The 12,083-nt window shown below is 58.0% G+C and overlaps 1 protein-coding gene across 15 annotated transcripts in view; it reads right to left on the bottom strand.

Annotated features, from left to right (window-relative positions):
* Positions 1 to 12,083, bottom strand: part of NCOR2 (nuclear receptor corepressor 2) — a 255,422-nt gene that overhangs the window by 34,245 nt on the left and 209,094 nt on the right. For all 15 annotated transcript variants that reach the window (XM_054843763.1, XM_054843759.1, XM_054843769.1 and 12 more), the window contains 4 exons: positions 11,645 to 11,792; positions 8,416 to 8,971; positions 2,962 to 3,082; positions 1,738 to 1,975 (listed from right to left, as the gene is read on the bottom strand). In XM_054843763.1, the coding sequence (XP_054699738.1) occupies positions 1,738 to 1,975; positions 2,962 to 3,082; positions 8,416 to 8,971; positions 11,645 to 11,792 (1,063 nt within the window). The remainder of the gene's footprint in view (positions 1 to 1,737; positions 1,976 to 2,961; positions 3,083 to 8,415; positions 8,972 to 11,644; positions 11,793 to 12,083) is intronic.

Below are 12,083 nucleotides of genomic sequence, written 5' to 3'. Positions count from 1 at the left end.
CCAGCCCAGACCCACAGCTACGCAGGGACTGGACATCACACAGCTGGAGCCCAGGACCTGCTAGAGATGTTCGCAGGGGTACAGGGAGGCGTAATTAGTTTCATTAACATGGAAGATTCGGAGTGCTACAGAGGTGTGAGAGGAGAGAATAAAGCGCTTCATATCATTAGTGCTTTGCAGAGAACAAAGCCATAAAAAATCCACCTGGGTGCTAGATCCTTGCACGGAGTAACAGTGCCAACAGGTTGCAGAATGGCGTGGTTGATCTCCAACCCCCAAACCCTGCCTTGTACCTAACACACAGATCTGCCTCACCTCATCCTCCTGCGGCCAGCAGGAAGCCGGAGCTGCAGCACTGGGACACTGGTGATGCAGAGCTCCGGGTTTGAGCGCTGGCCATGCCACCCAGCTCACCAGGAAGCTGAGCTGTGCAAGGCCAGATCTGCACAGGATTACGGCGCAGGAAGAGATCAAACCTGATTACCTGCTGCCAATGGGGAGAGCTGGAGGGGAACTGTTCCACCTGGGCAGCAAACATGAGCACAGCTGGAGACAGGACTTCACCAGTGGGAACACCATGACTCGGGGAGGGGGGGGAACTTCCTTTCATTTGGGGCGAACAGTCACCTTCCTTACTTTTATGCAAAGTATTCTGGAGGTGTGATGCACACATGGTGCTATTTATTGTTTAAAAAAAAATTGGCCAAGTGCTACCAACCAATTCTTCTTGCTAGCACACCATTCTGTCCAGAGGGACATGACTGCTTGAAGAATAAATACTTGGGGCTGGACACTGCAGAGCAGGCTGCTAAGATCCTGGCTGCTGGAGGGTGAGCTAGTGAACCCATTTTCCAGCAAAGATCACAGCCCAGGTCCAGTGCGGATCTGCCTCGTCAGTGTAGTCCCATACACCATCCCTCAACATGCGTAAGCAGGTCATTTTTGCAGCTGCAGCCATCCCCGTGCAGGATCTAGCACTGGGGGACATCGCACCCACCCAGCCCGACTTCCCTGCTCCTCTGATCCTGCCACAGCGTCTCGTCTTCCCACGCAACTGAACCGCAGGCTGGCTGAGAGGGGCAGGGACGCAGACTCTGAACTGGAACAGACTCCGACGCTCAGATTAAAACCACATTTAGAGGATGGTCTCATCAAGACTTCCCGTCTCTCCTTAACCTTGATCCCCAGGTGCTCAAGCTAATAACACTTCAGATGCTCTACGGTGGGAAACTCTGAATTGTTCATTAGGCAGCCAAGCCACATCAGAGCTATTCCGGGGAGAAAGCACTGGGAATCTTTATAGGAACCTTTGGACTCCGAGTCACAGTATTAGCATTGATTTTAAATGAAATAATGGTCCCCACTGAGCATTAAAAGCATTCTTTACAGAAAGCCAGCAAGGTAGAAAAGAGCCATTGTACCCGGAGCCCTGGCATGCCTCCAGGCCCCTCTGCTCTCAAGTGAATGGCAGAGACGCTAATAAAGGCAATCTTCACCTCCTCAGTGCTCCACACTGGCCCTGTGTTTGCTGTAGGCTCAATGAGACATGATGTACTGTCTAATGAACATGGGAAATTAGCCGTGCCTCTCTGGTCCTGCTTCAAGATGCTATTAAAGAGCTTCCAAGGGTTGAAGCAAGCCTCCACCTAAGAGGAGGAAAGCTGCCGGCTGCGTACAGCTGCACGCATCGGGCGTTTCTGCGCGGATAGATGCGCACCGATGCGTCCACCCTCCTACCTTCCTTGTCACCAACAGCGGGGCTCCTGCTCTTTCCCCTGGGACTGCTGCTTGGCTGCTGCTGCTCCTTCTCAGCCTGCTGCTGCTGGGACTGCGATAGCTTGCTCGGGGGCACGTCCTCGCGGGCAGACTCGTGGGCTTTTGTGATCTGCTGCTGGTAGAGGGCCAAGGCATGGGGAGGCACCTGAGGCTTCACACTTCCACTCTGCAATATCCCCTCCGAGAAACCTTCGGAAATCTGCAAAGCAATAAGATTTGGTGACACTTGCCATGTGCTGTTGACATCCGTAACAGTCTTGGAGACATCAAGGGGTTAGGAGAAGCACCTGCCCCACACTGTCACTGCAAGTCTTACCAGCCCAAACAAGGCTCCAAAGCTCACCAGCCACGGGAGATTAAAAAAGCCCACAACAAAGAGTATCGGCTCTCTGCTGGTGACACTACAGGAGGGCCTCAGACTTCCCTTGTTCAAAACCTCTAATCTACAGTTAAGTGCTTGTAGCTCTTGCCAGAAGTCACACTACAGCAGCCACAGCTTAAGCTGTAACATTGGAAACTGGAAGAGCATCAGGAAGGGGTCCTCCCTGAGAACACAAACCCCAAAAGCAGGGATTCCTTCCCTGCCCACCCTGTGATGCTGTCCTCTAGTGCTGACCCTGGAGATACTGGGGTGCTTTTTGTCACAGCCCAAGTCACTGCACCGGCAGGAACCATCAGCCTTGGAGAACACATACTTTTTCAGTACACGTCTACGGGGTAGCCAAAAAGGGGGACCAAGCAGAGCTTCTGGATGAGGAAAAGCAGAATTGCTTTTTATGTGGTATTCTTCAAGCACATGAGATGAAGAGAAGCGCAGGCCTGGGAAGGTGCACACTTGCTTTTTAAAGCAACGAGAGGCAGCAGTCACGTGCCAATGAGCTTTTTCTGTCCAGACCTCCCATGACATTCTGATAAAAGAGCTCAAGGGACATCCAAACGTTGCTGGCAGAGCTGCTCCGGCAGCTGGGAACACGCTCTGCACAGAGAGCACCTTTCCTGCCGGGGGGCTCGCACCGCCCAGGCATAGCTCTCTGCAGAGCACGAGCTCGGCCATTCGCAGGGACGAGCGCATCCTTGCAACCCTGACGCACGCCACGCAGGGGACGCAGCCCGATGGAAGAGCGTGCACAAGGCACACGCGGCCGCCACGCTCTCAGTCCCGGCCCTCTCCGGTGGGGTACTCACGATGGGAGGGATGGCAGCAGCACGCTGCTTCAGCTGCTTCAGGTCCAGCGGCTTCTGCGGCGAGGAGTTCAGCCTGGCATCGCTGGCAGTGTTGAGCAGGCTGGGCCGGGGGGACAGCAACCTGGAGATAAAACACGCGTGTCAGCCGGGCAACGCCACGGACAAGCTCCACATCCCGTCGCTCCCCCATGTCCTGCACCCCTCTGTTTTATGCTGCCAAGCCTAGAGGACATAATCTTCATCAGAGAGGAGCATGCCGGACCACTGCTGGTTGCTGGGAATCTGGACTCTTAAACACATGTGCACTTGGGCTTCCAGCCTCACAAGCTGCTGCCCCGGCCCCAAACCTGTTTAGATGGCAACTACCGCTCCAAAGATCTCAGCATCCACCATGAGGATGCTTGTTCGACAGGAGGTTGCTCAGCAGGAAAATCTGCTGCGCTGCCCAAAGCACAGGGAACCCGCAGCCACTGGGGATGTGTCTCAACCTTGACCTTGGTGGGCTGCAGGCGTCCCTGGGTCATTTTGGTCTCCGAGGGCAGGCACAGAGGGGAATGCAACCTGGCCCATCAATGCCCAGCTAGCAACTTGGGCAGCTTTGCCGCAAGGATGACAAGGCTGGGGGGGGGCGGAGAGCGGAATGGGATTCAAATCCTGTTTTCCAGAGAAGACAACTCCATGGGGATCCATGCTCAGAGACCATAATGTCCAGCTTGACAGGCTCTTGAGCCCTCTTTCCCTCATCCCCTACGCTAACTATTTCTAGCAAATCTGCTGCTGTTATCCAGAATCTGCCTGAGGGAGAACTGGAGCCTGGAGCTGGAGCTGGGAGTTACAGAGCAGGGTGGCCAGTTCAGATTTCATTTGGGCATCACGCCACTCCCCGGAGCTCACACGTGGTGCTCACCCGGCACTTGGGATCGGCCTCATGCTCCTCTTCAAGACTGTCTTTTATTAAGGTGCTAAAGCCTGGGCAAGCAACCACGTGCATGCAGCCAGGATGCTCGGATCACTTGAAAGATGAGAGGTTGGATTTGGATGGGATTTGGTGTTCAGCCCAGCGGCTGTGCAGCCCCACACCCTCTCCGTTTGCTCTTCCCCTCGGCTGTTTGAGGTGCCCAGTAGGCACTCAGACGGCCGTGCCGAGCCCCCGTGCAAACGGTGAAAGGTGGGCATCTCCATGGTGCCGCCAAAAAGGGATGGGGATGGAGGCGTGGAAGCTCACGGGTCAAACCCTTGGTGTGTCCAGCTCCTGAGCCTGTGCCGAGACCCCAGGGATCACATCTCTCCAGGCCATCTCTGCTTTCTCTGCCTCCCAACTCCAATCTGTTGAAGCCAGTTCATAGTTTTCAAGCTTTACAGCTTGATTTGTTTATTTTAGCTGTTATTTCACTGCTCTCTTCAGCCTATAAATTTCAAGGTCATCCCATGCTCACCCTTGGATGAATAAACAAGCGTGGCGGGGCCATGTGCGGGGAATAAACTTATCATGGTGCTGGGATCACCCCAGCCCTCGCTCTGCGCAGTGCCTGGCATCGGAGGGAAGGGGACCCACCTCCAGGTTGGGACCGGGGTGCTCCGATTAAGCACCCAGGGGAGACCAGGCGAGAAGCAGCAAACCTGAGCTGCTCCCCCAATAACTGCAATGACGTCTGCCCACGGGGCCACACGGGTGGTGTGAAGCCACGCCGTGGGGTATGTGGGGCTCCCGGCAGGGTGCAATGCCCCAAAAGGCTGCTGAGACACACGGCTGGGGACAAGGGCACCTGGCATTTCCTCCCAAGACCTTCACGCCATGCTGAGCTGCAGCACCGCTCTTCTGGGGTGGCCAAGCTGGGGACACCCTGTATTCACAGCATTGCAGCCCTGGCCCCGCTCCCGTGGCGCTTTGGGCTCTGATTTTGCCCAAAAGAAGCCAATTTTTTTAAATTATTCTTTTTAAAAAAGGACAATTTTTCATCATCTAGGAGGCAGGGCAGCCAGCGCAGGCTGCCAGCACCACGCCAGCTCAGCTTCCGGTGCCAGCAAAGAGCTCCTCTCCTGCCGCTTCATCCCCGACGCCAGCGTTACCGGGCCGGTAACGCATCACCCCAGGGACGAGACAGGTCCTGGCGCTCACCGGGAGGTGACAGACCCGGGAGCGCTGGCCCAGCTCCACGTCACTGTGTGGCCGCTAGTGACACGGGACGGATCTCAGCAGCTGCGGTTGTGCTCAGCACCGCTCTCCTCCTTGGCAGCCGTTCTTGCGGGACACATAGCTAAACAGCCTGATTTGCCAGAGACCGGCAAGCTTGATCAGCAAGCAGGGTCCTGCCAGCCCTGGCAGAGCAGCCACCCTGTGCTCTCGTGGCGCTTGCAGAGATGCGTTTAAGCACCCTTAAAGTCCCTTTAAGTGCACTTAAGATCCTCAGGCTTCCTAAAGCCCTCCAGGATCCTGGCGCTTAGGAAGCCAGAGTCGGTATTCAATTCATCAATATGCAAATGGCATAATTTGTTATGTCCCTCCCAGCAGATCTTGTGCCGGACGCAGGGCTGTCTGCTCTGCTCTGGAAGGCACTGGGTGACCAACCCTCAGCATCTTGTACCCACCCAAAACCAACACGGGCCCTCCCAAACCCACCCACCAGTCCCTAACCACGGGTGAGGGCGTTGGGAGGGATGGCAACGGGATTTGAGCAGGAAGGGGCTGATACACACACGGGTGAGCCGCGGCAGTGGGGAAACGTCCCCTCCCAGGCATGAAGCTTTGGGGGTGACCAAGATGCTGTGGTCCCCAAACTCCTTCACCTTCCGCCATGGAGACAGGGACCACTTTCATTGCCAGACGAGCCAACACACTAACACGTGATCCAGCCAAACAATTCCTTGCACACATAGTGGTTGTGCAAAGGTGACAGCTACCAGATTTCCCTGATGGGCTTCCCCGAGCCAAGGTCACGGCAGCAACACGTCGCCGGCCCGGCACAGCCCTTGCACTTACGGCTGAGCCAGCGACCGGGACGTGCAGGGCAGGGGTGGCTTGGTGCAATGCTTACGGGCAGGCGTCTCCTCTCTGCGCTGCAGGTCTGCAGCGGGTGACTGTGCACGGCCTCCCTCACGCGTCCCCGTCTGGCGTGACCTCCTGCTGAACCGCAGTACTGGCGGCGCTAGCAGCAGCCCCGTTGCAGCACACGCTGCATGGAACCACAGACAATTTCAAAGCCTTCTTCAGCTTTGATGAGTTAAGGCTGCGACTCCTTATCCTGGACTTGTCTTTGCTAGTGCGAACACAGGAGGACGCGAGAAAGGCTGCCCCTACGTCTCACGCCAACCCTGCACCCCTTCCCTCTCGCCGTGGGGACACCCCAGCCACCCTCCGTCCCCTTCTGGGAGATGCTGCGGACAGCTCGGTGCTTTTACAAGCACAGGGAAGAGCACCCACGCCCCGCTGGTGCTGGGTGGGTGGGCGAGCATCGGGTGATGCGGTGACGGGGCGGCTCACGCGGCATCTCGGCAGCCTCGTCCTGCTCATCGCAAGTCACACTGCAGCAGCGCGGCTGCGGTAACCGCCTGCGGGCGAGCAGCCCTCGGTCGCTGGGAAATGCAAGGGAACAAACCTACACTGGGGAAGGGCGCAGAGTCCCCACCGGGAGCACAACGATGCCAAAACCTCCGATCCGGCTGCGGAGCGATCCCACAGGTGCTCCCGGGGGTCCCGGGCTGGGCAGCACCAGGCGCCGGTGTCGGCTGTAGCTTTCCCATGCCGGCAGGCTCTGTATCACCCGCGCTTCACCGCCGCACCGGATAAGAGGAGTGGCCCGGGAGCTGCGGGACGCCTGTTTAATGTTTAATATTCCTGGAAGCTGGTAACTGTTTGACAAGCGAGATAGGCGCTGACTCAGCGAGGAGCTGGGGATGAAAAAGTCGTTCCCAAGACGACTTGCTCCTTTGCTGCTAGGAAGTCGGTACAAGCCGCTGCTGTCCTGTTTTCGGTTGGGTTAATGTTAAACTTGAGGAGCGCAGCCCCGCTGGCCTCACTCTCCCTTGCTGGGAGGTTTTCTCCTGTCTGGGAAGGAGGAGACGGTGGGGAGGGGTAGGTCTGGACTCTGTCCACTGCTGGAGAGGAGCACTGCAGCCAAGAGGCCTCAGCCCTGCCACGGGGCCGGGGCCAGCAGCATCTGCACCACCCCTCAGCATCGTCAGTGCTGCTTCCAGCTGCTCGGCAACGAGAGGGGCTGCTCCCCCGGGGCGGCTGGACAGCACAGAGGATGCTCCCGCACGAGCAGCACTCACCCGCTGGCTCCTGCACCCATCGCAGGGAAAGCGCGGAGGCCGGTAGGGGTGGCTACCTGCCGCCTCGTCCCGCTGCTTTGCTCGGTCGGTTTTTTAAATAGCCCTGTCCAGAGCTGCGTACAGCCCACCCGGCCTGGCAGCACCCGTCTCGCTGCCAAACCGTCCCCTGCGAGCCCATGGGAGACATGCGGGATGCGGGATGCCAGCCTCTCATCCCAGCCCAGCTCCAAGGCAGGGAGCGGGGAGGGAGTGACGTCCCTATGTGTGACAGCAGGGTGGACTCGGGGCTCCCTCCTGACCCAGGCGCCCATCTGGATGGAAGCAGGAGCCATTAGCGAGATCAGCGCTAAAGACGCATGTATTCATATATATTCTTTAAAAACCAGGAAACCCTCTCCTCATTTGTGAGGCTCTTGGGTGGGGAGGGCTCTGTGGGAAGGACCAGGAGGGGAACAGGACGTTTCTCCAAGGAGGTCAGTGTTTCCCCTCCCTGTCCCAAGAACCATCCATGGAGGGTCAGAGGCGGCCTCAGCTGCTGGTCCCAGGGGTGGGTGGAGGGTGGAGGGCTCGGGACCACAGTGGCTCAGGTGCAGAGCCAGTGGCACGGCCCCAGGAAAGCTCGCACAGCCCGCACCATTCTCCTGTCTTTATGGCCAGGATGGATAATTCACCCCCACAAATCCGAGCAGCATCTCCGCTGAGGGAGCAACTCGCCCCCTCTCTGCGCTGGGAACATGTCCCTGATGTGACTTCTCTCCTGCCAGTGCCAACTCAGACAGAAACCGTTCTCAACCCTGGATGCTGGCAAACCAGCCTGCACCTCTGCAGAACTCCGCTGTCCCCGAGGGCACATCCTGCTCCGTTGCATCACCCAGATGGGCTGCGGCCAGCAGACGCAGCAGATCTGCACCCAACACCTGCCCACGGCCATTGCCCAGTAGCACCCGTACATTGGGACATCGCACTGCCCGTTGTGTCACGGCCCCTCTGCAAGCGATGGGCCAAAGGGTTATGGCCATGTGGGGACACAGCCGGGCATGTCCTTTCACCTGGGGGAGTGCCTGAGTGGTGATATTCCCAAGAAGGAGCTCACAAAAGTGCACATGGGCACTGCGGCACACAATGGAGACGCTCATCTGGCCCTCGGGCCGTGCACTTGCCCACCTCTCTCCCTGCTCCTACCTGCTCTTGTCCACAGCATCCTGCTCGTCCATCTCGTCCGCACTGCAGGTTGCGCTGGAGTCGCTGTCGGGGTTCACCCCGGGGCCTTTACTGCCTTTATGGCTCTCCTTCTTCTCAGCCTTGGGCGTCCCCTCTGTCCCTGCTGTCCCTCCGCTGCTGACGCCGCTTTCCACCTTCTTGTCATTCCCCTTGTCCTTCTCCTGGCTGTCTTCGCTCTCCTCCTTCTTCACCTCGCTCTTGCAGGGTTCTTCACTCGCCTTCTCCTCTGGCTCCTCCGTTTTCACCACGTCCACCACCAGATCCTCCTGCGCTTTCTCCTCGCTGCTGGGCAGCTCGGGAGCTGCCTCCGGCGGAGGGCTGGCGGCAGGAGCGGGGTTGGCGGGGGGAGCGGTGGGAGCGTCGAGGGGTGTTGGAGCCTCTTCCAACTTGACTGCCGGTTCTGTGCCGGAGTCACCTCCTGGCCCGGGTGGTGCCTTGGCCCCGTTTTCGCCTCCTTCTTTGGCTTCGGGCCTTGGCGAGGGAATGCTCTCGGTGTCGGAGCTGTTATTTACTGCAGCTGAGAAAAGGGAAGAAATAAAAATAAGGATCAGCCCGAGATTCTCGCTTCCCATATCGCTGCCTCCGCCCCCTCCCATGGGAGGAGAACGCCCTCGTTCCTCCGAGGGGGAGACGATCCCGGGGCTGGGAGAGCTGCGCCGGGATCCCTGGATTCGGAGCCTACTAAGCAAAGGGGATGCTCTGGGAGCCTCTTTGCTCGCCCAGCACGACGACTGTTGTTAACCCCCACCCAAACACAAAACCACACGCCCAAAAGCCTGGAGACCGAGCGACTGGGTTTTAAGGGAAAATCCTGGCTGCTGGCTGGATCCGCAGGACGGGACCTGCTCCCTCCTCACCCTCTCACCCGTGGCTCTGGATCAGCTCTGCTCCCCCAGGGCCAGGCACCTCGCTGGCACCCTGCTCGCTGACTTACGTCGCCCGTGTCCCTGGCTCTGCCACCCCCGGGGCAGCTGGGGACCATCCCAAAACACCGTGCATGTTTGTTGATATTTAAGCTGCCAGTGGCAGAAGAAAGGAGGTCAGGGTCGGTGAAAGCAAAGCGCTGGCAGCGCTGCGGGACAGGTTAATCATTACACGGAAAGGAGCATTCTCAAATCTGCCACCAATGGCTTGAAGTGAGCTGGATGCCCAAGCGTCCAGGCACCGCTGCAGAGGAAGGTGCTGCTCAGAGATTGTCTCTATGGCTGGGGAGAGGATCGTTCCCTCCAAGCCTTTGCCGGACAAACACGTCCAGGGCCAGGAGCACCAGAGTTCCACAGTCCCATCTCAGCACGTCCCCACCGGGCAGGGCTCTCGTGTTTGTGCCTGAAGGCTTGCACACACGCATCCCTTGACTTGTCTCTCTCCACAGCAGCACAGACAGCTTTCAAACGCCAGCGAGATGAGTGACACCAGGGGGATTGCGTCCCAAGAGCTGTATGTCTGAGCACATCCACGCTTCCTTGGCAGGAAAACGCTCCACGCTCATCAGGAATCTCAGCCTTCTCCAACCTTTACTCACTTGCAATCAAGTAATGAGGTGTCCCGTCCCCCACCCAGCGACGAGGTTTACAGCGTGTTTGGCCAAACTCTCCCTGACTGCCACTCCATGCTACTCTGAACGCCACACCAAGACACCCAACAGTGGCTCGTCCCAGGCTCAGCCAAACTCTAGGCTCCAGCACACTCCCTCTGGACACTGAATCCGTGGTCTACACCGTAACCCCCATGCCAAGTCCGCCCCCCCACCCCAAGCTATCGCCTGAGCATCCCCAAACATCACCCCGAAGCCAAGGGCCATCTCCTGCATAACATCGCCCCGGCACTTCTGCGCCCTGACATTTCATCCCCCCTGCTTACGCCCTTCTTCAGCTCCGTAGCCCAGCCCAGCAGCAGAACGAGACGAGGCTCGGAGCGTAAGGCTCGGGAGCATGTCAAGAGATCTGTCTCTAATCTCAAAAATACATTGTTTCCTCTCAGGCAGTCTTACAAAGAGCAATAACTACCTTTTACTTTGCGCCTCTGAGTCACGTATCACCTCGCACAAAGATTTACCTGGAATCTGCCTCGTAATGAGTCACTCACAACGATGATTTGAAAAGATTTCCCATTTCAAGTCCCATTAGCCTGGGTGCTAAGGCCAGGAACCAGCATGGTGCCAGCAGTGATGGTTAAGTTATTAAATTAGTTTGACAAAAGTCAAATGGGGCTATTGTTGGAAAATTATGCACATTTTCTCCAAACTCGCTGCCGTGCTTTCTAAGCGATAAATAGCTGAAAATTGTCACTTTCAAGTTGTTTCTTTTCTTTGGAATGGCTGGGAGGGAGGAAAATGCTGCCTTAGAAGAGAAAGGAGGAGGAAAGACCTGCCAAGGTACACCAGCCTTGCTGGTGGGAGACTGCAGCTTCCCCTGCCCTTGCTGGCAGTGTGGGCTCCACTGCCCAGGCAGCAGCGGCAGCGATGCCCTGATGGGACGGGGATGGGCACACGCAAACCTTAGTGGGTTATCCCTCCTTGAGCCCATGCCAAGTTCCTCGAGAGCCCGCAGTGGCGGCTATCTAACCCTGCCGAGCGTGCACGATCCCCCTTTCAGGGGAAAACACCATGAAATGTGGTTTACAAGAGCACGTAAGTGTGCCAGGGCCCGGTAAGCTGGGTGCTCTGGGGAGCGTGCGCTGATGGATAATGGAAACCAAAGGGCTTGCTCTCCTTAAGCACGAGGAGAAGTCGCTGGGACCACTTCAAGTTCCAGATTAGCCCTTTATGTGCAGCCTTGATGCGGGGGCTGAGGAGTCCCTGGGGCACGGAGGCTGCTGGAAGCCTCCCCGTGCCCCTCGGGACCTCCGTGGGCGCCCGGCAGCCACAGCAGAGGCTGCTGATAACAGAGCTCCCATATTGCATGACCTTCCCAAAATAAACATCCCTCCAGACAGCCATGGGAGGAGGGCAGCGATCCAGGGCACTCCTCGCCAGCGTGAAATCCAGAGGCATCCAAAATGCCATGAGCATCTCATGCTGTGGGATACCGTCACCTCGGTGCGGCTTTGGGGTGACAAACGTGACCCCCCCCCCGCCAGCGCTGACGCGTGCAGCCCAGGAGAGGCTGTGTGTGGTGCCTCTGCTGCAACCGTGCAGCAAAGCCAGGAGAGCTGAGCGCATCCCCCCGCCGCAGCCCCCCACCCGCCTCACCTTCCGCCTCCTCGGCCATCTCCTCCTCGTTGCCGCTCGTCCCCGACACCTCCATCTCCTCGTCCTCGGCCGCGGGAGGGAAGGCAGCTTCTTCGTTTTGAACGGCGGTGCCTTTTTTCTTCTTCCTCTTGGCGTTCCTTTCTTTCTCCTGGGGAAGAGCCAGAGGATGGTGAGAAGGAAAGACCAGAGGGATGAGGAGCAGACAGCACTGGTCCTGCCAAAAGGGCCGAGAGGGATGCTAACACCACCATGGCCCCCCCCGGGTAAACCCTCTGAAAATCAGTCCTTGGGACCGGACTCGCCTGCCAAAAGCCCAGCAGCATCGTCTCACCTAGCCAAAAAACTTTGACTGCCATGCAATGGCCAGCCCAGCTCTGTGCAGAGCTCCAGCCCCAGGCGGCAGCGAGCCTCCGAGGGAGGGGTGGCACTGACGCAGGGA

Source organism: Grus americana, chromosome 16 (assembly GCF_028858705.1).
Source record: "Grus americana isolate bGruAme1 chromosome 16, bGruAme1.mat, whole genome shotgun sequence".
Lineage (NCBI taxonomy): Eukaryota > Metazoa > Chordata > Aves > Gruiformes > Gruidae > Grus > Grus americana.
Note: the sequence above shows the minus strand (reverse complement) of the source record. Positions and strands in the feature narration are given on the sequence as shown.